The 26,854-nt window shown below is 42.4% G+C and overlaps 1 protein-coding gene across 1 annotated transcript; it reads right to left on the bottom strand.

Moving 5' to 3' along the window:
* Positions 1 to 1,680: 1,680 nt before the first annotated feature.
* On the bottom strand, positions 1,681 to 23,117 carry LOC112435287 (phenolphthiocerol/phthiocerol polyketide synthase subunit C-like). Its single transcript, XM_076888269.1, has 8 exons — positions 22,720 to 23,117; positions 22,413 to 22,596; positions 15,244 to 15,316; positions 14,582 to 14,735; positions 13,214 to 13,374; positions 12,826 to 13,032; positions 12,505 to 12,686; positions 1,681 to 7,584 (listed from the first exon to the last, which is right to left on the bottom strand). The coding sequence occupies exons 3-8, from the start codon at positions 15,299 to 15,301 to the stop codon at positions 2,041 to 2,043; spliced, it is 6,306 nt and encodes a 2,101-aa protein (XP_076744384.1). The 5' UTR covers positions 15,302 to 15,316; positions 22,413 to 22,596; positions 22,720 to 23,117; the 3' UTR covers positions 1,681 to 2,040.
* Positions 23,118 to 26,854: the final 3,737 nt, after the last annotated feature.

Below are 26,854 nucleotides of genomic sequence, written 5' to 3'. Positions count from 1 at the left end.
CACGAATACATCAGGAAGATGGCCCCAACCGACCGAATGCTCAGTGAATACCTCAGGCAGCAGAAACCCAAGAAAGAAGTGGAAGACGATGAACCATCGTGTAAGCCCCTGCATGGTTGAGGTGGGAATCACCATACATCCCACGATACGATATTATTGCAATTTTTTTTAAATATTTTGCGATATTCAGATTCTGTACATAAAGGTAAACTTTATCAATATTCATTTTATCTAATATCAAAGTCTCACACTCAGTCTTTCTCTCATTTCAGTCAGTTTTATTGTTGACAAACTGCACGGTTTGTATTACAGTCTAGCCCAACTTAACTGAATGCAACCATCTGGTACAATTATAGCTATTCTGAACTATGCAATTTGTGAAAACTATGCAGCCCCTTCAGCAACTGAAGAATTTGAAAGTAAATCAAAACAAAATATAATTTTACATTAAATAAAAAAGTTTTAAACTTAATTAAAATAAAACATGTCTTAAATTAAAATAAGTAAACTGTCATGTTTATTGCTGCCAAAAAAAAAGTTAAACACATTTGGACAGTGAAGGAATGTCAGGATTCTTGCTCAGAAAAAGGATCAACATGCTCTGAAGTCAGAGCACAAAAACCTTTTTTGTAACAAAATATCGATTTCTGCTGTCCCTGTATCGATACATTATTAGCAAACAAAATATCACGATACTACACAGTATCGATTTTTTCTCCCACCCCTACTGCATGGTATGTACCACCCCGTGGACAGAATGTACCACCGGTAGATAGAGAAGGTGGCTGACATCCAGAATCCCTACCAGTGGCTGGAAAGACCTGGACTGAAAGACAGCACAGAGGCACTAATCATGGCAGCACAGGAACAAGCTCTGAGCACAAGATCCATAGAGGCTGGGGTCTATCACACCAGGCAAGACCACAGGTGCAGGCTCTATAAAGATGCGCCTGAGACAATCCAGCACATAACAGCAGGGTGCAAGATGCTAGCTGGCAGGGCATACATGGAACGCCATAACCAAGTGGCAGGCTTAGTACACAGAAACATCTGTGCCTAGTATGGCCTGGAAGTCCCGAGGTCAAAATGGGAGACGCCCTCAAGGGTGGTGGAGAATGACCGAGCTTATCCCAGATACAGAAGTCCCGTCGAAAAAATGGTGATGGCTAACCAACCAGACACAGTGGTGGTAGACAAACAGAAGAAGATGGCTGTAGTGATAGATGTAGCAGTTCCGAATGACAGCAACATCAGACAGGAAGAAGCAAGTGAGGATGGGGGAGATCACCTCTGAAACTCGGTCCCTCAGTATTGGTACCCCTCAAGGATGTGTCCTCTCACAACTATTGTTCTCCCTCTACACCAATGACTGCACCTCCAAGAACTCGGCTGTCAAACTCCTGAAGTTTGCAGATGACACCACAGTCATTATACAGGGTGACATGCTGCTGTATTGCAAGCTTTTTTCCATTACTGTCATGAAGTTGACAAAAATTCTGAATTAATGTGTTAACAGTGATGAGTACTGACCATCACCTGATGGAGAATAATTTATATCAAACAAGCTGTAATAAATAGAGAGAACCCAGTGACAGATGTGACAAGACAAGATAAAAGATAAAACATTTATTTAAATTCCAAAAAATAATACAACATAAATTATGTAAAGTAAGTGTGTTAACAGTAAAAGCATTTATCAAGAGTTACATGTGTAGTTGCAATGCTGTTTTTCTGTACCATATTGGGAATTTAAAACAGTGATATAAAATATCCTTTTAAAGCTTCCAGTTAGTAAAATAGATGACATTTGTTAAAAAACTGCATTAGAAAAACATAAACCCATGAACTAAAAAAAAAAAAAAAAAAAACACCACAGAGGACTGTACTGTAAAAAAGTTTGATTAATATATGAACTTTCCTTTATTACAATGGCCATTTTAATACGTTTTAATTGAATCTCAGTGTAAAATATAGATTGAATCCATTATTGTGTTGTGATGGCTGATTGCATTTATACAGTAATATCTCTATTTCAGTTTTTCACAGTCTGGTAGAAACTTCAGCTTCATCTGGTAGAGACTCTGGGTTCTCACTGACACTTTCGCCTTCAGCTCCTTCACTCAGTAGAGCTGCCATTGTTGCAATAGTTGCATTGGGATCCAATAGTTTCACCAAAGGCACATTCACACCCCTCCCCTGAAAGATCAAATTTTGCAAAGTCATAGCCTGCATAGAGTCAATGCCTAAGGATGAAAGTGGTAAATCATCTTTCAGCTCACTCTGCTCCATGCCAATAGTCTCACTAAGTAGAGAAACAACATAGTCCTTTGGAGAGACGGAGACAGCTTGTTTAGTTTCAGAGTAAGTCTCTCTAGATTTTTGGAAGGCTGCCTCAACTAATGCAGAAAGGCGCATAGACAAGGCGTTATTTTGGGAGAGGATATTGTATCTGATGTTTCTGAAGTGAAACCTGCAAACAGCTTGCTGGGGTCGGTTGAGCACAAGGCATTGCTCCAAGCATTGATAAATCTCAGCCACATCTAAAATCATTATTCCCTTTGCTTCCAGAAAACGCTGGAAATGTTCTTTGTTCAAGAGCAGACCAAGGTTCAGAGCTCCCCAGTTGATAGACTGTGCAGGCAAGCTGAGTTTGCGCCTGTATTGGCAGAACAGATCGAGAAATGTATTGGCTGCTGCGTAGTTTGTTTGCGATACATTTCCCAGGAAAGCGGAGATGGAGGAGTAACATACAAAGTAATCCAACGGACAGTGCTTTGTTGCATAGTGCAAATTCAGGACACCGTTTATTTTTGGCCTGAAAACCTTCTCGTACAGAGATCTGTTAAGGGTCTCAATCAGTCCATCATGCAAGACTACTGCACTGTGAAACACACCTCTGATCGGAAAACCAGGGAACTTCTTGCCAATGACATTGATGACTTTGTGCATATTCTCATAAACAGATACGTCACACTGCATGCTGGTGATGCTGTTTCCACACTGTTTCTCCACATTGTTGATTTCCTGCTGGACTTCTGGTGTGGGCTTGCTTCTGGAGAGGATGACAATGTACTCACCACCTCTTTGTGAGATGAACTTAACAGTCTCAAAGCCCAGACCAGAAAGACCACCTGCCACTACATACACAGACCTCTTTCGAAAAAGCCGTTTTTTTGTTGGAAGAAGTGGAATCTCAGACAGTGTGCTGCCAACATCATTTTCTAGAGCTACGACAGCCAATTTCTTGGAGCTGAAATATGAGTCTGGTTTTGCTGAATCAATGCTTTTTCGTTCAGATTTTGCACTCTGAAAGGTAAAGCTTTCAAGAGCCAATTTCCCATTAAGGTTTAAGGACTTAAGCCAGTGATAAAGGTATGGCCTGTGTGTTCTCAGGAATCCCTTTTGGAAAATGACTGACATCTGAATTATCTGTACATGAACACCTTCCTTTGCACTTTGGAACACTTCCTCAACGACTAGATCCTGCTTCGGAGATTCACATACGATTACAACATGTTGTAACCCTAGAAAGTTGCAAATTTGAGCAGTTAGGGATTCATCAAATGGAGGCAGAATGACAACTGCACCCAACTGACTGGCACCTACAAAAGTCCCATTGCACTGCGTTTCAACATTCACATTCCAGCCTGATTTGCAAGCGCTAAGTGCCAAGACTTTCAATAGTGCAGAATCAGGCACAGAGCATATGATTGTTATATTACGCTTGGCTCCGAGCAAGGCTCGATGAAGGATTTCCCATGCTAGCACAAAGTAGGAAACACAAGGTGTTTTTCTGAGGACTGGGAACTTTTTGGTGCTGTAGCACACTTCCTGTGGTACTTTGATCTTACTTGCTGCCACCACAGGATAACAGGAAGCAACATGTTCTCCCACTTTGAATTTTCTTACATCTTTTCCAACTGCAATGACAGTACCGCTGAAGTCAAGAGCGAGCAGCTTGTGTTTCTGAGATGAGTGCTTGTTCCAATACAGTGTTTTGCCGAATTTTAGATTTGAAGTGCTGACTGGGAAATAGTCTGATGAGTGAACACATATCTTACTGGGCTGGATTTCAATGAATGTATCACTGATCGGCTCAGCCTCCTCGTCAGAGCAAATGGCACTCAGTTTCATAATTTCATGTGGATCAGCTGTCAGAAAAATACATGGTTCAGACACTGTAGATGTATAAGTGCCAATCTTATTGTCATTGATTTCTAGTGGGGTGCGCACAATGGAAGGTTTCAAGACCTGTCCATCTTTTACCACCAGTTCTGGGTGCTTGCTGCATGGGTATGACCTTAGGGCATCAGACAGAGCTGCAATGTCCTCAGGAGAGATCCTGCTCATATCAATCAGCTGAAAAGAAAGATCTGGTATCTCAGCAGCGAACGATCGTGTCATACCAACAAGAGCAAAACCTGGACTTACATGATCTACTGTGATGTCAGATGAACGGTAGGTTATGGCTCTAATTGATTTTGGGAAGTGAATTCGCTTTAGCTCAACAACTATTTGGCGGAAAATCTCACAGCAGTCAGCTAGACTCTGCAGGATGATTTCAGCTGGCCGTGATGTGAAGTCTTCATTGCCCCACAAAAATAAGACCTCATCAAAGTTTTCTCTAATATCTCTGATTTTAAGACTTGCCAAAAGAGAAGGGAAACCATTGCCCAAGATGTCCTTTGCATATGTGATGGGAATGTAAGTAGATGCTGAGTCCAAATGTTTCTTTAGACCATCAGCAATCCCTAAAGTATCACAGAACACCAACGCCTTTGGAGGAGGAGTAGCAATGTGATCATTTGGGACAACATCGAAGGCATTGTGGTAGAAGTACTCATCTACCACATGAGAACGACTGCCTAGGTACTTGATTATGACATTTTTGACCTCAACCAACACTCTGCCTTCCTTGTCTGCAAAACACCCACAAACCCCAAAGTGATCAGTGCCCACATCAGCTGCTCTCAGATAAATAGTCATCTCATTTTGCAAAGGTTCAAAGACTGTAAGACTTCCTATTTTGGCAGGAAATCCTGGCCTGCCAGCAAAGATGTGCTCTACTGCAACTGGGAGAAGCTGCATTAGATAATCCAGCAAGACAGGATGAATGCAGTAGTCATGCAAATGAGGCTGAAGTTCTTCTAGAACTGAGACTTTTGCAAAAGCCTCTTTCAGATCATCTCCATAGTGCACATCCTTCTTATTCTGAAAGATGTCTCCATACTGAAAGCCTCCTTGAGAGAGATACCCATAAAACTCCTGAAAGCTCACTACAGATGTGCATCGTTTGTTGATGGAGCTTAGTGAAATGCGCTGCTCCTCAATCAGCCTCTCTTTCTTTGAAACCACAGTGCCTGATGCATAAACTACAGATGAGGAGAAAACGGTGAATCTGGTTTCCCTCTCTGTTTGTTCTAGTTGCACTTTCATTTCAGGTGGATTCTGTGTTAAAACAAATGGTCTGTGAAAATTGACACTGAGCTGCAGTGAACTGAGAGGTACTTTTGGTTTAGCACTGGCCATGTACGCAGCTAAACCCAGCTCAGCATAGAAAGCACCAGGGATGATGGGTACATCATTATGCTTGTGCTCTTTCAAATAGAAAGAAGAGTCAGACTTTAGATCACAAGTGAAAATGTTGCTTTCACTTCCCGTCTGACACAGCACAGGATGATTGCTTGCTGTGTTATTCTGTGCTGCCCCAATGATAACATCCTTGTCTGAGCAGTCAAATTGATATTTAGGAAAAGGCAGAGGTACTGTCTCATAGCCTTTATAGAAGGTGTTCCAATCTACTTGAACGCCGAGTTCAAACAGTTTAGAGACAACAGACATGACTGATTCTTGATCTCTTTCTGGCTGCACAGAGGCAAGGACAGCCGTGTCATTTCCCAGAGATTCCATAATGTTTCTCTGCAGTGCCCTTCTTGGACCTATCTCAACAAACACAGTGTGCTTCTTTCCTCTAGTTGCTGACTGTACTGCCTGCTCAAAAGCAACCGGCTCACGAATGTTTCTAGCCCAGTATTCACCTGTGCAGAAATCTCCCTGCTGGACTTCCTTCCCTGTCACTGTTGAGAACAACTCCGTGTCAAGATCATTTGCCTGTAAGATGCCAATTTTTTCCACAATTTCTGGTAGAATTGGGTCCATCATGTGGCTGTGATAAGCAGCAGGGACATCCAGCACACGAAGGAACAGATTCTGACTATTGGCTGAGGTGCTTAGCTCCTTATGGAAGCGCTCAATTGCGTCTGCCTCACCTGAAAGGGTGCAGGACTGTGGGCTGTTATATGCAGCAAGGCAAATTTTACCAGAGTAAGGAGGGAGCAGTGAAGATACCTCTGATACAGCCATGTTGCTGATCACTAGCATCTTTCCCCCGGTGACTTTTCTCTGGAGAGTGCTGCGGAAATATATGACTTTTACTGCATCCTCCAGAGACAAGAGACCAGAGCAGTGAGCGGCTGCCACTTCACCAACAGAGTGTCCAAGAATTGCATCAGCTTTGACTCCCCAGTGCCTGAGCAAGGTAGTAATCCCAACCTGAATAGCAAAGAGGAGGGGTTGGACAACGTCTGGGTTTCTGAAGTCGCTGCTCTCAAATTCGCTCTCAAGAGTATCCAGTATATCCAGAGGACTGAGCTTTTGGAAAAGTTCCTTAATTTCTTTGATCTTTTCTCTGAATATAGGCTCGTTTTTTAGTAGCTGCATGCACATACCATGGTAGGTGACACCATTTCCACAGAAGACAAACACTAACCTTGGATCTGAGAAGGCAACACTGATATTTTTGCCAACAGTAGCAATTAACTTCTCTTTTAGATTAACTACAGAAGACACTGTGATGGCTTTTCTGTATTTATGTTTTTGGTGGGTTCTTCTGCAAGCTGACGTGTAGAGCAAAGAATCTAGATCAAACCGGTTTTCTGCCTGTAGCTGACTGATGGTATCTTCCATTATCATGTTAAGTGATTTTGAAGAATTTGCAGATATGACAAAATACTTGACTTGCTTCTCATCATGCCTTTGCTTAGAATATGACTGGATGTGCTGTGTGACAATGGCGTGTGCATTTGTTCCCCCAAAACCAAAGTTGTTAACTCCTGCAACTCTTGCACTAGAGCATTCCCATTTTTCTGGTTCCTTAGGAATTTTAATGTTTAGTGCTGTGGCATCTACACTGGAAGCCTTATCAGTGTAGAACACCGAAGGAACAATGGTCTCATGCTTCATCATCAGGAGAACCTTAATGAGTCCAGCGACTCCAGCAGCAGATTCTGTGTGTCCAATATTGCTCTTTACAGAGCCAATCCAGAGTGTCTTTGAACCGGGAGGTCTAGATTTAGCAATGACGTTGGAAATGCTTCTTGCCTCTGTTGGGTCTCCAGCTGGGGTTCCAGTCCCATGTGCCTCTATGTACTGGACATCTGCAAGGTCAGACTCTGAATAGATTCTGCGGAGAAGCTCCTCTTGTTGTGTCATGGATGGTTTGGTGATTGGAGTAACAGAGCGGCCATCTTGGTTTACACCAGTTTTGCTGATTATACCCCAGATATAGTCATGGTCTTGAAGAGCCTGTCAAGCAACAAAAAGATCAAAATGAAACAGGAATAAAAGTGTGTATTGATAAAGAACATCTAACACCAGAGTCAAATACAGTGGAACCCCGGCTTACGAAGACCCCATTTAACGAAAAATTCAAGTTACGAAGGCACTTAACGGTAATATTTTTGCCCGTGATACGTCAAAATGCCCGTGTAACGAAATCCGTTTGTGAAATGCGTTTCGCTGTTCCACGTGAAAGACGTATTGTTGTTGCAGTGCGCTATTTCGTGTGCTTTTCGTTTGCAATTAGCCTATCGTTCATTCATAATGGGGCCGGCATAAGGCATAAATATGAGCGATTTAAAAAAAATGTTAAAAAAATATCATTGCACAGTGTACGTACGTACATTAATTAACATAAGTGTAACTTTTAGTTTTAATGTTATGTACATGTACACGTACGTATGTATGCATATGCTTTCTTCAGCTTCCACCAAGAACTTCGTCTTCAGCCAGCATCGCCTCACTCAAAAGGCGATGGAAAAGGTGCTTCCATGGCGGACCACCAGGTGGCTCCACTCACACCCAAGTTGAAGGGAAGTGCTGGGGTGGAGATTTTGGCGCTTACTATATGTGAAGTTCTGAGAGTCAGTTAATAAAGTTGGAGTGAGACACTAAGACCTCTCTTGTCGTTATTACATACCTCCACATTGGTGAGCCCTGTAGCGAACATGCTAAGGTTTGACGACGAAGCCAGCTCCGGCCTGGAAGCATCGGCTGCCGCCGGACTTTCACCTCCGCCGATGGCTGCGTTTGCTGTAGCGCTTAAATTGCCGGATTTTTGGCTTCACGATCCTCCTTCATGGTTCGTGCACGTAGAAGCTCAGTTTGCTCTTCGTGGAGTTTCAGCCGACGATACTAAATACCACCATGTGGTGGCCTCACTTGACCCGCTGTCAACCTGCCGCGTGATGACTCTCCTCCGGGACCCCCCAGCCCAAGGCAAGTACGTCGCCCTCAAGGCGCTGCTGCTGCGGCGTTACTCCCTCTCTGATGCTGAGCGGGCCGAGAAACTCCTTTCCCTCGCGGGCCTGGGCGACGGCACCGCTCTCGAGCTCATGGAGAGCATGCTGTCCTTGCTGGGCGTGGTTGACGGAGGATTTCTCTTCACCCACCTCTTTCTCCGACAGCTGCCGGCTCCAGTGCGCGCTGGCCTTGCCAACTCCCCCCTATTGGCCACGAAGGATTACCGCTCCCTTGCGGAAGAGGCGGATCGCATCCTCCTGGCTACCAGGACTTTCGGCGTCCAGGCGATTGTTCAGGACTCACCAGCGTTTTCCCCCGCCCCCTCACCGATGCTCCAGGGGCCCTCCGACTCGTCCACGGTGGCCGGAATCGCTGCACGGCGGCACCGCGGAAAGGGGCTTTGTTTTTATCACCAGTGTTTTGGAGCGAAGGCACGCCGCTGTCTCCCGCCTTGCAGTTTCCAGACCCAGGGAAACGGGCATGTCAGCGCTCTGTAGCAGCCGCGACCGCTGGCAACAAGGAAAGGCTGCTTTTCTTAGAGGACTCACCCTCGGGGAGGCGTTTCCTGGTGGACTCCGGCTCACAGAAGAGCCTTCTTCCCCCGGCTGGCTCGGACAGGCTAGCTGAGGGCTGCGGGCCATTGCTAACAGCAGCTAATGGCTCTCCCATCAAAACCTTCGGTGAAAGGTTGGTGACTGTTTGCTTTCACGACCACGACTTTCAGTGGAACTTTGTTGTTGCTGCTGGCTCTGTGCCTATAATAGGCGCTGATTTACTTTGTGCTCACGGACTGCTGGTTGATGTTGCTAACAGACGTTTAATTGATGCTGTGTCATTTTCCTCATTACCCTGTTTGACTCGGGGTGCTCAGCCTGTGGTGCATGCTAACTCAGTAGATTCGGGTGACGTTTTTCAGTGTTTGCTTTCTGAGTTTGCCTCACTCACTGTCCCCACTTTCTCGAGCACGGTGACGAAGCATGGGGTGGAGCATTACATACCTACAGTAGGGCCCCCGGTGTTCGCGCATGCGCGCGCCGCCTCGACCCTGCCAAACTGGCTGTCGCTCGGGAAGAATTTGCCACCATGGAGCGTCTGGGCATCGTGCAGCGTTCGAACAGTGCCTGGGCTTCTCCGTTACACATGGTGCCTAAATCTGATGGTCGGTGGCGACCTTGTGGGGATTTCCGCCGTCTTAATAATGTCACAGAGAACGATCGTTATCCCATTCCCCACATCCAAGATTTTTCCGCCCATCTTGCGGGGACCTCGGTTTTTTCGAAGATCGATTTGGTACGGGGATATCACCAGGTTCCCCGTGCGCGCGGAGGATGTCCCCAAAACCGCCGTAATTACACCTTTCGGCCTTTTCGAATTTCTGCGCATACCGTTTGGCCTGAAAGGTGCCGCCCAAACCTTCCAGCAGTTGATGGACTTGGTCTTGCGCGGGCTGCCCTTTGTTTTTGTATATTTTGATGATATACTGGTGGCCAGCAGCTCGAAGGAGCAGCACGTTCCATCTGCGTCAGGTTTCTCAGCGTTTGGCGGAGCATGGACTGATTATTAATCCGTCTAAATGCCAGTTTGCCACACACCAAGGCGCCCCTGGAGCCGTTCTTCATACCCGGCAAATGTTTCGATCATGTGCATGTCGATCTGGTGGGTCCTCTGCCGCAGTCACAAGGTTTTACGCACCTTTTGACTGTTGTTGACCGGACCACCAGGTGGCCGGAGGCGGTCCCCCTGGCGTCCACTACCGCAGCAGTGGTGGCCAAGGCGTTTTTGTCAACCTGGGTCTCACGTTTTGGCCCACCCGCGGACATTACGTCAGACAGAGGCCCCCAGTTCATTTCCGAGCTTTGGTCGGCCATGGCTGATGGACTGGGGGCTAAAGTCCACCGCACAACCGCATACAACCCGCAAGCTAATGGGATGTGTGAACGGTTCCACCGGTCGCTTAAGGCTGCTTTTCGCGCCTCCTTAAAGGATGGCAATTGGGTTGACCACCTCCCGTGGGTTTTGCTTGGGCTGCGGTTAAGGAGGATCTCGGCGCTTCCCCAGCTGAGCTAGTGTTTGGTCAGCCCCTCCGCGTGCCTGGAGAATTCTTGCCCGAAAATCCTCCTCCCTGCTTCGATCCATCGGTGCTATCTCTCAACCCGCTTTTGCACTCGCTTCGGGTTCCTGGTCCGGTGCACCATTGCATGCCTGACACCTTTGTTCCAATGACTTTAGAGACTGCTAAGTTTGTTTTTGTCAGGCACGATGCCCACAGGACACCGCTGCGGCCGCTGTATGACGGCCCATTCAGGGTTATTGAACCGGGCCAGAAACATTTTGTTTTGGATTTTGGGGGTCGAAGGGAGACTGTGTGTGTTGACAGACTTAAACCTGCACATGTTCTTCTGAACAGTAATGTAGTGCCGGCCCAGGCCCCTCGCCGTGGCCGCCCTCCTTCGATGGGGTTGACAGACTCTGGTTTTCCCCCCAGGACTACCCCCGGACCACCGGCGTTTGAGCCTCCTCCTGCCTTTCCTGCTCGCCTTCACCAGCCTCGTTCACAGGATGGACCTTCCTCTGCCTGTTCTCTCCCTCCCAGGTTCAGTCGTTCGGGTCGTTTGCTTAGACCCAGGGTCCTGGACTGAATAGAGACCTAACTGTGTGTTCGGGGGGGTATGTGTGGTGGACCACCAGGTGGCTCCACTCACACCCAAGTTGAATGGAAATGCTGGGGTGGAGATTTTGGCGCTTACTATATGTGAAGTTCTGAGAGTCAGTTAATAAAGTTGGAGTGAGACACTGAGACCTCTCCTGTCGTTATTACATACCTCCACACTTCGACTTACGAAAAGTTTGACTTACGAAAGACCCTGTGGAACGAATTAATTTCGTAAGTTGAGGTTCCACTGTATGTGACACGACATATTTGAACTTTAGCTTATAGTTATAATTATATAAACTAGATTGCACTGATGTAAGTTGCTCAGCTGTTGAGATAAATACTGCAGAGATTTCCACTTTGTCTTAAATTAAGTGGAACTTTCTCTATTTTGCTTTTCTTTTTATTTTGTGTAAAGCTATAAAAAAGAAACCCTTCTTTTAACTGCTTCCTTTTTCACAATGGATTGACACAGTGGATGGATCCATATTTTTGATTTGGCACAGATATTTTTTCACATGCTCTTCCAAATGCAATTGCCCATGTTTGTCCTGGACATTTTAGAGAAATATTTTAACCACTGTACTATGGAGCCACTTGTACAGCTACAGAAAATACATTTGAAAATTCCCTATATATAAGCTGGTTGATTAAAACTAAACTAACCGTGCAAAAAAACTGTTTAATCAGCTGAAATTCAAATTTAACACTAAACCAAACTGTTGGAGACTATTTTTATAACGCTAAGCAAGCAGGTCAATCACGTTTGATAGAAAGTGTACAGTTGGTCACTGCAGTTATTTGCAATTGATCACTGAATATGAAAAAAAATTAAAGAGAGTCATTGGTGTGCTTTTAGCTCATCCTCCCGAAGGACCAACAGCTCTATGCGATGGCGAGGTATCCATTGCCCATCTGTCTGTTACTCCATGATTCACAAAGATTGCAACTCCAACGAGAATATTTCTCAGATTTGAGCTAAACTAGATTAACTGTAATGAATATGACAGTTTGTGTCCCTGCTGTACTTCTCAGTGGATTTAAGTCATCATTAGTTTGTGCAACAGAGCCAATCAATGGAAAGACAACTAATAAATTCCTTTCTGTACTTCATGTATTATAGTAATCTATGAATTGTGATGGATCATCAGCTGGTTGAGCTACTACATTGGCCAACGTCTGGGTTTGGCACTTTGGCAAATTGTCCATTTAATGTTTAAATTCCTGAAGTATTTGACTTTTTAAAAAATAATTAATCTGCATATGCTGACCTTTTTCAGTGGCTTTAGGAGAACTACTCCGCATCCGTCCCCTCTGCCGTATCCATCTGCTCTACTGGAAAAAGGTTTGCTGGTTCCATCAGGTGAGATCATCTTGGCTTTGCTCAGCGCAACAAACAGTCTTGGCTCAAGGATGCAGCTGACCCCTCCACAGACAGCCATTTCACAATCCCCTGATAAGATAAAACACATCATATCATCCCAACTAATTAAATGCTAACGCCACTTTCTAAACAAATACGACACTACAGAATGATTTACTACCAGTTACTCTATTGCTAATTAACCTGAAGTTATCTATGCTGGACAGACCTTGTTTTATTGATTGACAGGCAAGATGAAGAGCCACAAGGGATGAAGAACAGGCGGAGTCTAAGGACAGCGAAGGTCCGGTGAAGTTGAAGACATAGGAGACTCTGTTTGCTGCAATACTCATGGCAAGCCCTGTGCCAGTCCAGTGGTTGATCACACTTGGGTGCACATGTGCAGATCTTGTTTCATAATCTCTGTTCATTATTCCTACAGAGATACATAAAACACATGGGTCATGCACTTATCATTTTAACATTATTCATTTGAATGGATGTAAATTTTTTAATGCAATTCTGGTATAAAAAGGTGTCAGTAGCTTTGTTTTGGATCAAGCACCCATTATTGTAACACAAAACACAAAAACAAAATCAAGCATTTTGTGCCTTACCAAAAAACACTCCTGTTCTGGTCCCACTGGCTTTTTCCATTGGAATTCCAGCATTTTCTAAAGCCCTGTAGACACACTGAAGGAGCTGTTTTTGCTGAGGATCCATTTGTTCCACTTCACTGTCACTGATGCCGAAAAACCTGTGGTCGAATTCATTAAACCTGAAATTATATATTATATAATAATATATTATATATATTATATATTGTACATATATTTATTAGTTTCAGATGTAGCCATTCTTGTATTTTGCTTGTTTACATTATTGTATTTTGCACAACTCTGTTGCTTGTGAAGCTCGCACACAAGAATTTCACTCACATGTGCTGTACCAATGTACCTGCACATGTGATGTGACAATAAAAGTGATTTGATTTGATTTTTGATTTGATTTGAAAATACCAAAAAAAATAACAAGGTCAGATTCAGGCAATGGGATGTTCTAATTACTGTTTAAATTCTTCCTTCTTAGATTATTTCTCATAAATGATAATAATGATATAGTGCTTTTCTAGACACTCAAAGCGCTTTGCAATTCCAATATTCATTCACTCTCACATTCACACACTGGTGGAGGCAAGCTACAGTTGTAGCCACAGCTGCCCTGGGGCAGATTGACAGAAGCGAGGCTGCCATATCGCGCCATTGGCCCCTCTGGCCAACACCAGTAGGCGGTAGGTGAAGTGTCTTGCCCAAGGACACAACGACCAGGACAGACAGAGCTGGGGAGCAAACCGGCAACCTTCCGTTTACAAGATGAGCTTCCCAACCCCCAGAACCACAGTCGCCCATGTGTTACATTTACAGTGTGATGCATGTACAGCTGTTTCTATTGTACAAACCTATAATCAGTTTCTATTTTTGGTTTGTCCACAATTTCAGTGCAATACTCCACCAAAAGAAAGGAAGCTAAGGCAAATGAAGGGCAGATTTGCAGGTTAAAACAAAGGAGCTGAAGACAAAACACTGCAGTTTGGTAAAACACTGTGAAAGGAAAAACCTAAATCGTGGAAAAATAAAGTACATTCTCTTTCTATTCAGGAGTTTTACATATCTGGACATGACAAATATAACTTGGTCCAGGTCACAAAGATAGGTCAATACAACCTAAAGTGAATTAAAACACATGGCATATTACAGTGGTTCCCAAACTTTTATTTTTTTTATTTTTTATTTTTTTTAATTTTTAATGGGTTTTTTTTTTGCGATTTCCTCAGATATTTTTATTAAAGTTTCTGCATCCAGTTTTACAAAAGACAAATTGAACAATATGCCGTTTTCTTTTTGAAGAACATAAAACAATATGAAACATACACTCCCACATTTGTGAAACAGATAAGCAGATCTAAACGAGATAAGGGGCCATACCCGTCAATGAGAGCAGCCTTGGCTGTGCGGGATTTACCCGGCTTGTTGTCATCAGGATCATACCAGCTGCTTAAGTCAAATCTCTCTTTGGGAATTGGCACAGAGCAGTTTCTCCCGTTCACCAGAACCTTCCAGAAATTGTCAAGCCCCTCTCCTGTTTTTGGGAGAAGATACATATAAAACACTTTTTAAATTTTATGTAACTATAGTGAAAGATTTTTCACTGTTCTTAATGTACTGTTTGGGGAATGGTACAGTTTTTGCCTCTGTATACCACCATTTGTGTCTTTTTAAGAATCTACTAGATTAAGCCTAGCAATGCCTCCTTCACCTCAGGAACAAATCTTTTGGGTGTTCCAGTGGACAGCTATCAAGTTTTTTGTAACAACCTGTTAAATTACTTTTGAGCCTCTGAAAATGACTGCAGTTCCTAAACAATTCATCTAATACTTTTGTCAAACCCCTTTAATCAAAGCTGAAAGTCTGCACTTTCATAATCTTGACTGATTTCAAATCCACCATGGTGGTGCACAGATGCAAAAACACAAAAATGTCCATGTCTAAATACTTCTGGATCTGACTATACACCATGTGACGCACAACAATCAAATTAGGTAGTAAAATAATAACAGACAGACAGAAACTTCCTAAAGTGTCCTCACCGCCTGGAAAATTGCATCCAATTCCCACCACTGCAATGCTGTCTTCAGTTTCTTCCATTGTGACAGAAAATCACTGAAAAATAAAAAAATATAAAAAACAGAAATCTTTAGTCTGTCAGCATGACCGTGGCAGCAGATCAGAAAAAAGTGGAGCGAGTTATTTAGTGAAACAGTGTAGTTAGTCCAGTTTAGTCATGCAACACTGTATCCTTACATCCATCCCGTTGGCAGTTTCCCTCACTGATGGTATCACTGCTGGACTTGCCGTTCTTATAGGCAGCTTCTTTTCTTTATCAAACATTAATGATTCATGCTATACGTGGCCATGGAGATGAAGGACTTCAGTGCACACATTTATGGTGCCTCGCAAATGATTAGACCACGTTTAATGGGAAAGTCAATATGTTCTATAATAGCATGGCCCTATCACAGTTTCAGTTTAACTAATTATCATGTTTAAAATCCTGGAAACATCTGGAAATGGTTAAAAAAAAGACATTTTACACTAACTCATATTGTTAATTAATAAGACAAGTAAGTAATAAGTAAGCCATAAGTGTTATTACATATACAATATTACAATGTGCATACCACAGTGATTGTACATAACTTTGTTGATTACTTGATTAGATAAGTTAAGGTCATAGTAGATATTCAAAGCCAAGAATGTCCAGGAGTAACAATATCTCTAAGGTAACTTTTGAACTGAAATAGTTTCTAATAATACCACAGAACAAATAGCTTACTTATTAGGATGATGTTTATTAAATGCTGTATGTTAAAGTTCCTCTAATTTCTCAAAATGATCACAGTTGACCTAATTATAAATTAATACAAATACAAATTTATGGAAATTTAAAATATGAAGTTAAATGTTGAGCAGCATAAGATTCTTTAAAACAATGAATAATTATTTATTTTTCCCCCCAAGGCCTTGGTCTATGAATTGAATTTTTAAACAACATAAGGAACAATAGACTGGTTTTCCTGGTTAGTGTTATGATCTTATTACCATTATCAAGAAACCACAGCCCCACAAAATTACAAGGTAGAATTGCAGCCAACAAGCATTGTCTTTATTACCCTCCCTTTCTGTTTAATGATTAAATGAATGAAATCCATGATTTTATTAACTTGATCAAAATATTTCAGGGTCTTAACACAGCAGAACATTTAATGTTTTGGTACAAGGAAACGCAGACGTTCATAAGTTATTATTAGATGATAAATAATGTGTCTGTCTCAGTAATAAATAATAATAATGAGCTGAAGTAATGACGGATAAAGTAATGTACCCAGTGTGTGAGTTCAGGCTTCAGGCTGGTTTAACCTTTAGCAGGTCCAGTGTTGAATTTGACAGCAAATTAGGATTTAGTTTTAGTCATAATTAAGGCATTAAATTATTTTAGTTTCAGTCGACTAGGCATCACAAGATGATAGCAGAATAAATCTAAATTTGACTCATTTGATTTGAAAAATAAAAAGTGTAAAAGTTTGTCTGTTTTTACCAGCAGGAGTTGCTCCATTTTATTTTCCTTGACATCAAATACGAAATGCTTTGGTAGGTGCGCTCTTCTCCTTACAAATGCTGAAATTGTATTGGATTTCCGTGAGAAGAGCATGAGAATAAATGAGCCCCTCCACCCACACCCCCGTTTCCCGGGAACATATCAAACGTGCCGATCTAACCTTTCTGCCCAAGGAAATAAATTCTGATTGGATCGCTTCCAAACTCACCCCGCCTTTCTACACAACTTTAATTACTTCTGATTTGACCTCATTTTTATTCGTAGACAAAACTGTCAATACATGTCATAGCTGTAAAAGGATCACAGGAACCATCTTTGTAAGCACTTTTTACATCCTGCTGAAACAGCACTTTCTATAAATTTGCTGTGACTGGGTTTTACAGTAAGATAAGATAAGATAAGATAACCTTTATTAGTCCCACACGTGGGAAATTTGTGTAATTTGCATTTACAGCAGTTACTGCAAATATATTTTTATGTTGTGTGTTTATTTATCTAAAGCGAAGTAACTGTAACTTTTATTTACAGTAATTTTCCATAATTTCATTTACAGTAAACTTACTGTAAAGAAAATGACAGAAACCACTGTGTCTAGATACCAATTATAAACATCAATATTAAATCAACGTGCATGACACAAGATCTGTTTATCGCAAAAAACTAGACTATAAATTTAAAGCTGTAGCAGGAAACATCACATTTGTAGGACTTGCACTTGTGTTTCCCTCATAGCCCCAGTCAGCAGAAACCTTCTTGTTGTGAGGCGACAGTATGAACCTGTGGTATGGTACCCCATTTCCTCATGTGCACCATGTATCAAGAGGTGAAGCTGTTAAACTGCTTGAAGATTCGCCAATGAGCCTTTAAAGACCAGCAGATGCACCTCTCTCCTTTAGACTGTGCCATATAGAGGGGATATTTTCCATATGGTCATACTTATTTTGAACTGTGAACCATGTGAAGTTGCTCCAGTGAAGTCAAAGTATAAAAATATAGAGTTGACTTCACAGGTTTTCTTCACCTGTTCATAAGCCCTACACTTTTCTCTCTCTCGGATTCCCACCAGCTGCTGTCAGTTTTATTTCAAGTGTCCTTTGATAACTTGGCCTCTTGAACCCTGTTCTGGCAGTGAGTCACAGTTTAAGCCCATTTATCAATTTGTTATCTGTTCAGTTCAGGTCTGCAGCATTTCCCCCCTGACCTGTTTGGCCCTACTATCAGATATTTTCTTGCTTTTGTTTATTTGATGTGACATTACTTATTACTAAGTAAATAAGCCAGATTTAGCCCTACAGGCCGATTTTCATCCATTACTCTTGAAGAAAATTAACTTTTTTGCACAGTTTAAAGTTTTTTAAATCACTGTTTCTATTATTACTTGAGGGCGCTTAATGTTTAAAGTAGAGATGGACCGATCCGATATTACGTATCGGTATCGGTCCGATACTGACATAAATTACTGGATCGGATATCGGAGAAAAATAAAAAATGTAATCCGATCCATTAAATATCACGAAAGCACCTCACAAAACTTGCAACACGCCGTAACTCACCTCAGAACGTTAGCACGTCGGAGCAGTATGCATCACGTGATAGAGCCGCTGTGGCATGCGGGACCTGTCGTGGTCTGGATAGCATGTGGAGCTTCGCTAGCAACCCGGCATTTCATCTCCGACAAAGTTATCCCCGAGAGAAGTAAAGCAAGTGTGTAAGTTCATCTCTGAATGTTTGTAAAGCATTCCTGCGTTAAGCTTAACAAGCGATATACGGAGCGACTGCCTCTTCTTGCTGCTACTTCAATCATGAAACTGCTGATCGGCTTTTCTGTCGCGAGTCCGTCTCTCTCGTTTGCTTTTGGCCCACTTTGCACCAGAAAGAGGAAACCAGTGGATAAACAACAGCAGCACATTTAAGCTTGATAAGCTGTTGTTAAAATTTATTTAATATTACTTTCTACACCAGGATCTTTTTCTACGCAGCTGACACTGGTAACTGTGCAGGGGCGGATCTAGCAAAGTTTAGCCAGGGGGGCCGATAGGGCATGAACAGGGAAAAGGGGAGCAGAAAGACATACTTTTCTTTCTTATTCTCATTTAAAATGTCTAGCTTTTAATAAATAATTATCTGACACCCAAAGTTTTAATTTGATGTAAAATGAATAGAAGTCAATTACTGTATATAGTGACTATTAAGTCTAATATATATACCCTAGTAAGCTATAGTACTTTTTTCTTTGGGAAGGTACCATCTGTGCAGTCTGCAATTTTGTTGAAGAAAGATGTTGAATCTATTTAATATTTTAATATATTGAAAAATAATTGATTTCTGTGCATTTTTTTTCCACACTGCATCAAATTAAGGTTGATTACGTCGATTAAGCATCATGAGGTGGAGCGTGAGGGGTGGTTCCCTATTTTTTTATTTTTGTTGTTGCTGGGAGTTGGAACCCTATTAGTTAGGTTGCTTAATATTTACGCTAAGTACTCTTTAAAATATCAGAATAGGGAGGATGGTGTAGGTTTACGTTTATTAGATTGATCAGTATTGCTGAACTATGAAATATTTTTTTTTATTTTTTTGACATACAGGTATAACAGAATAGCTTTAGTGTAGTTGTTGTTTTAAACTTGAGTATGAACTTATACAAAATGCAGCAAGATATTTAAAAAAACACTATATCGGATTCATATCGGTATCGGCAGATATCCAAATTTATGATATCGGTATCGGACATAAAAAAGTGGTATCGTGCCATCTCTAGTTTAAAGATGATGAAAACCTGATGAAGGGGATGCAGTTACTTTATACCTGATGAATGCCTGTTGATGTTGTCCATGGGCAACAAACCTGTGAGACATCATTTATGGATTAATGAGGCCGTAATAAATTAGGTGATATTGATCCAGTTGACTAATATAATACTGGCGATAACACAATTAACCTAAACATTTTTTGAAAGCAGACAGAAACAAATGAACGCTCTCCATGAGTCAGTTTAATGTCAGAAAGTAAAAAGAAAAGTTTTTGTAAAAAATGTAAACAAGACTGCAGTCTATTATGAATTATCATGCAGATATTATCCAATTAATTACACACCTTGTATTAAACATTGATAAACCAAATATTTAAGCTTCTTTTAATTTTTTATAAATCAGTATTATAAGCTTTCCCCTGATCTTACACTTGCTATTCACAGAATTACAGTGTAGTTACCAGTTTCACTGTGTGAGTGGCAAATGTGACCATAATAAATTCTTTCCAAGGAACAAATAAAACGTCAGAACTGTGCAACGTGCAGAATAAAGTTTTACAGCTGTGTTGTTGAGATAAAAAAGTGTTTAAAGATTGGTGTGGCCTGGCCATAAGTGCTCAGGCAATGATGCTGAAAATTGATTATTCAGTTGTACTACACTGGAAATTTATCACAGTTGTGTTTTCTTTGCATTAGCTGACTTGACAAAGCTTAAAACCCCAGTCAGTGATAACAGATATCGGCAATGGTTATAAACTTTATTTGTTTTAGGATCTGTGCACACTAACATAAAAGGTGTGGGACCCAATCAGCCAGAGTTTTGGGTGAGCTCATTGTGAAACCTGGCCCCACCTTGTCATGCGAATTCCTGAGGTCAGATGGCCCAGGATGTGAGTGGGCATTAAGGCGTCTGGGGAGGGAACTCAAAACTGGATTATAGATGGATCTATATCTATCCATCCATCTATAATCTAGGCTGATTGGGTCCCACACCAAGGGCATAGATTTGGTTTTGGCATTGGTGGGGACGGATGATTCAACCATCGAACCCTGCCCTGTTTTTTTTTTTTTGTTTGTTTGTTTTGTTCTTTCCTTTTCATCTTTGCTTCTTGATTTAAAAAAAAAAAGGAGAAATATACTTGCCTACATATGCTATTCTACATCCTTTTAAACCATTTAAAATTACAATTCATAGTTTTATATGTGAATTATATAATGTTAAGTTACTATTAAACAAATGACTGACTAAGTATTTTATACTTTAGTTTACTTCAACCATATTCCATACAAAAATAAAAATAGCTTAAAATACAGTCATGACAATAAAATAATATGACTTGAAGGACTTAGCAACATTACTTCAGTTATACTACACCAACATCTCTTATACATTAGCACTAAGAGAACACTGAATGACCTGGTGGTTTTTGTCCATAAAACTACTCATCTAAGATTACCACAAAGTAAAAGATTTCTTAGCAAAATTATGCAACATTTTAGGCACACTATTGCCCCTATCAAGTCAGTGAGTTGAGATGTTTTACTCTAAACATGAACTACTGTTACAGCAACAGACATGTACTACTGGTGTCCCACACAACAACTCAATGTCCACTATGTGAAGGAGCCAAACACATGCCTTCTCCTCTCATTAACTGAGATAAACTGCTGGCATATTTGTTTTACATCTATACTGTCCAGTCTCTCCTGGTGGACATGGTAACACGTTATTCATGATTACATACAATTTTAGACTGATGTGGGCCAAAGCCTAAAAAGATGTGCCGGGAGTTTGCTGTTCTCCCCGGTTCAGATATTTGAAGTTTGCACAGCTACATTCTCGCCTGAAAATTTTTTAAAAGTTTCTTTTGCAACCCAGAAAGAGTAATAAGAGGGGCATGTATTGCCTTGCATAGCCTGTAACGTTATTATGATGGACAGATTTTATGAGTGAACTTGACTTTAAGTGACTTACAGGTTTCTTTGAAAAATACTTTCTTATATCCAGGTTCTTTTTGCTGCCATCCTCCTCTCCTCCTTGCAGGTCCTCGCAGCGCAGGATTGCTGCTGCTAAAACTAAACAGAGCTCCCTAAAAGGCACAGCCAATCACATTGGCCATATTTGTCACATGATATAGGACTCCGGTAGAGAACGTAATTTAACTCTTTCTGCACCGCTGGGTGAATGAGATGTTGACAGATCGTTGTTTTTTTATTTTATTTCTACCGGTTTTGTTTTTCTTTACTTGAAGAGATCAAATTATTGGTGGGGACAATTCAATAATCGCTGGATATTGGTGGGGACGTGTCCCTTCCGTCCATGCCAAATCTACGCCCTTGTCCCACACCCAGTTTCACACCTTGGCTCAGGCGATTAGAGGATCATCAGTGGGTCCTTTTGTCCCTCTGCGGGGGGTTACTCCCACTAGGTTTCAATCTGGGACTCCCCACCATTTGACCTTAGAACTGAAGAAGCTTCTCGGATGAGAGGTGAAACGTCTTCAAGTAACTTAAAGAAATCCAGACGCTTTTCTTTGCAAGCTCCTTTGACTATTAAATGCATTACATTTTTCACCCAAACTTTGAACATAATCTGTTTTCGAATAGCTTATATATTCAACGTAGGTCAACACAGTGATTTAGCTACGTAGGTTGAAAGAGGGACACTTTTGTGACACAGAAAACTCTGACTTTAACAGGACATTTATCTTGCTTCATATTGCATATTGCATAATCTGAGAAAGTATCCTTTACTCTAAGACAATAAGCTGCTGCAAAACATCATGTTTAACTTTCAAAACCACAAATGGTGAAAGCCACTGTACTAATATGCTACTAGGTAATGACAAGTAACAATATAATTTCCATGTGTTACACCAAAAGTGTACCTGTAGTATCCGCCTCTCTCCTTCTTCAATGATGGGTCAACAGCACAGTAAATTGTGTTTTAAATTGAGTTTTTGGTAAAAGGACTGATCATCTTCATGGAGAATTGCTGGGCACCATTCAGATAACGACATAACTCACGCTGAACAACTCCAGGATGGAGAGAGTAGGTCGTCACTCCTGTGCCTAAAAGTAAGGAAAAAGTGAATGAAATCACCAACGGTAGAGCTACTAGTCATGCATTTGATTTGAACAGAAAACTGGCAAATTAAAAGAAAGAAATGACAGCGTGTAAGGTGCATTATTTACCTTCTAATCGTTTAGCCAGTGATCGGGTGAAGAGGACGTTGGCTAGCTTGCTTTGAGCATAGGCTTTATTCTTGTAATGCTTCTCACTGTTGAGGTCCTCTTGATTTATGGAGCCCCAGGAGTGAGCCATGGAAGATACATTGATAATCCTAGCTGGTGCCGACTTTTTAATCAGGTCAAGCAACAAATATGTCAACAGGAAGTAAATGGAGGGGGAGAAAATATGACTTTAAAGTTGTCAAGTTTCAGTTTCAGAAAATAGAGTGAAGTTAATGTATCTGGAAATAGTAACAATTTACTAAATACGAAATACTGTATCCCAAACTTGTTAAAGACTTTTACAATAAATGTACTACATCAAATAAATACCATAAGACAGAATGTGTTACAAAGACCACCCACAGCTTATGATTTAATTACGTTCAAGAGGAATGCTATCCTGCTGCACTAATTCTGCACAAAAACATCAAATTAAAAAGTGCGAGATGTCAGTTAAAAGTTTTGAGTCTGTGTCTTTTGGTGGGGCATGTTTATCAGACTTATGATGTGTGAAGTTATTTCCCTAAATACAATTGAAAGGGCAAAATCCTTTTTAAAAAACTACATTTCTATAATAACCATGAGCGGGTGCATTGTGAACCAGGCAGCAGCCAGGAGCGAGGTCCTGGCGGATCGATCCCCGGCTACCAAGACTGGCAACTGGGACATGGATTGTTCCAAAAGCGGTGTTCTACCTGCACTATGTATAGTGTGGGCGGAGCGCTGCGGACTTCGACTGAGAAAATTGTCGAGCAGTGGAAGAAATACTTACCTCCTTAATCCCACTGGCATGTCTTCCTTGGAGAAAGCAGAGTCTGGGAACGAAGGGGATAACCTGCCAATCTCTGGGGGCAAGGTCAGTGAGGCAGTTAAACAACTCCTTGGTGGCATAGCCCCTGGGGTGGATGAGGTCCGCCCCGAGTTCCTGAAGGCTCTGGATCTTGTAGGGCTGTCTTGGTTGACATGCCGCTACAATGTTGTGTGGAGATCAGGGGCAGTACCCTTTTATTGGCAGACCACGGTGGTGGTTCCCATCTTTAAGAAAGGGGGGGTTGGAGGGTGTGTTCCAACTACAGGGGAATCACACTCCTCAGCCTCCCAGGAAAAGTCTATGCCAGGATGCTGGAGAGGAGAGTTCGTCCGATAGTCGAACCTCGGATACAGAAGGAACAATGCGGTTTTCGTCCTGGTAATGGAACACTGGATGAGCTCTTCATCCTCTCAAGGATACTGAGGGCGCATGAGAGTTTGCCCAACCAGTCTACATGTGTTTTGTGGACTTGGAGAATGCATTTGATCGTGTCCCTTGGGGGGTCCTGTGGGGGGTGCTCCAGGAGTATGGGGTGTCTGACCCAATGCTATGGGCCATTAAGTCCCTATACAACCATTGCAAGAGCTTGGTCTGCATACCCGGCAATAAGTCTGACTCATTCCTTGTGGGTGATGGGCTCCACCAGGGTTGCCTTTTGCCACCGATTCTGATCATGATTTTTATGAACAGAATTTCTAGGTGTAGCCAAGTGGCGGAAGGCTTTCACTTGGGTGGTCTCAGGATTTTATCTCTGCTTTTTGCGGATGATGTGGTTCTGTTAGCTTAATGGGGGATGGCCTCCAGCTCGCCTTAGAACGGTTCGCAGCCGAGTGTGAAGCAGTGGGAATGAGAATCAGCACCTCCAATTCTGAGGCCATGGTCCTCAGCCCAAAAAGGGTGGAGTGACCACTTGGGTGAGGGACGAGTTCCTGCCCCAAGTGAGAGTTTAAGAGAGTTTAAGTATCTTGGGGTCTTGTTCATGAGTGACGGGAGAAGGGAGCGGGAGATTGACAGATGGATTGGTGCTGCGGCCGCAGTGACGCGGACGCTGTACCGGTCTGTTGTGGTGAAGAGAGAGCTGAGTGTTGTTAAGGTTCAAAAATTGAGGAAGGAGAGTACAAACCACCATGGTCCAGTAGCTCTTTGGTCAAACAATGATTTTAATGACTACACACGTGTGGGAAGAACACTCTGTGCGCAGACAGCAAGTGGTCTTCGACTTAATCAGAGCATACACAGATTTTTAAAGCATCAGGGTTTGATTTACTGACGCCCCCTTCATACGTCACAGACAGGATATATACATACGTCAAATCAAAACCACAATGACCTTTTAACACAGTTTAAAAAGAACATCGTCTTCCATCTTCATAACAGGTGCATCCTGTCACTGCCGGATGCTCGCTTGTCATCTTGACACCTCAGCAGCAGTTCTGCGACAAACTGCTCTTTGCAACATCAGCAAAACATAATTAAACTTTCCCCCATAAATGAATCTAACTAAAAGTGTGTGTGTGTCTGCATCTGTGTGCTAACCACAATTGCACCCTGTTTCACCTCGCGACTAGCTCCTGACCCCTCACCAGACAGAGAGACAGAAACCACTCTCGTATATGTAATGATCGAACTGAAACTATGGATATGACTTTTACTAAATAAATGTTTTAATCAAGAACCTCTACTAAACATAATAACTGTGTGCATAAGCATCTTAAGGCCTTCTTAAAGCTATCTGTTACTCTGTTACAGCAATGATCATTTTGAATAACCTAGTAATTCAAATGGCCTCGTCTGGCCTGCTCCTCAAAATAACTGTCTGCTTTCACTTCTGCAAACAACTTCCTGTCAGCCTGCAACTCAGTCTTTCTGAAAGAGACACTGTTTAAACCTCTGAATGCAATATCCATGCTGCAGATTATATTCTTAATGCAATGGTACTGTTGATAATTATTTAACAATAGCAGTAAAATAATTTCCCTGCTCCACAGTGTAAAAGTGAAGCTCTCAATTTACTGGTCGATCTACGTCCCTACCCTCACCTATGGTCACGAGCTGGGCTGAAGGAAGGACAATACTCGGTGTATAAATGCTCAATCAACAACCATTTTATTCCATACAAATCTTATTATTCCAAACAACACTTCTGCGCACAAACCATCCAGAGGGGAGATGAGCGCACGTGTCACGGTCCTGAGTCTGTGGACTCAGTGTTTTTCTGTTTGTATTAGTTATCTTTGTTTTCATGATGTGTTTTGATTCTCTTGGGTTTGATTTCTGTCACTGTATCCCCTAGTTTAGTCCACGTCTGTTCAGTTTCCTGTTTTACTTTGAAAGTCTGTGTACTATGTCAATGTGTTGAGTTTTGCCTCCCCTTGTCTTGTCATGTCTGATGAGTCCCAGCTGTGCTCTCCTCCTGTTTCACATTCCCTAATCACCTCAGTATGTATTTAAGCCCTGTGTTTTTCCCTGCCAGTTGTTGCGTCCTCCACGTTTGTTGTGTGTGTATCCATGGTCGTCTTCCTTCAGCATCTCCTGTCTAGTTAGTTTAAGTTGTTGTTTATGCATCGTCCAAAGGTGACTCTCCAGCAAATAAAGCCGTCGTTTAAGTTAATGTTTTGTCTCCGAGTCCTGCACGTGGGTCCAGCCACTGACAGCCACACAACTCATCGTGACAGAAGGACGCAACCATAACATGGACCCAGCGGACTCAGCTCACCTCGAGAGAGAGGTGGACCTTGCTCGCATCCTCGGACTGATGACTCGCATTAGCCACGCCTCAGATTTGCAGACGTTCTCAGTCGGGCTGAATGCAATACAAACCATATTTGACAGAAATCCTCAACTGCGCAAGCTGTCTATTGCCTCGGAGTTCAGCCGTTCGCTGACCCAGGCTAAGGAGGCAGTCAAAGCCCGGGAGCTGGCCCAATTCACCCTCATCTCCTCATCCACACCGCCTCAGTCACAGCGAGCAAGCCTTCTCATGCCGCCGCAGCGGGCGGAGCATTCTAAAGCCCCTCTGCAGCAGCTGAAGTCGCAGCATCGGACTCCTTCCTCCCTCACGTCTGGTTCCGACCACCCCTCACCTGCCTCATGCCTGGCAGGAATGTGGTCGGAGGATGAGGGACCAGTCACTGTTGCTCCGACACCCTCCGTTTTTTCTGTCGCTCCGGTTTCTAAGAGAAAGCGGCGTTCTCGTCGTCGCCGTCCCTCACCGCAACCCGAGTCCAGTTCTGAACTGCTGGACGTGGTGAGTGAACAGAACAGTTGTCACCCGGCTTCTTCCAC

Source organism: Maylandia zebra, linkage group LG9, assembly GCF_041146795.1.
Source record: "Maylandia zebra isolate NMK-2024a linkage group LG9, Mzebra_GT3a, whole genome shotgun sequence".
Classification (NCBI taxonomy): domain Eukaryota; kingdom Metazoa; phylum Chordata; class Actinopteri; order Cichliformes; family Cichlidae; genus Maylandia; species Maylandia zebra.
This window is presented reverse-complemented; position numbering and strand designations above follow the sequence as displayed.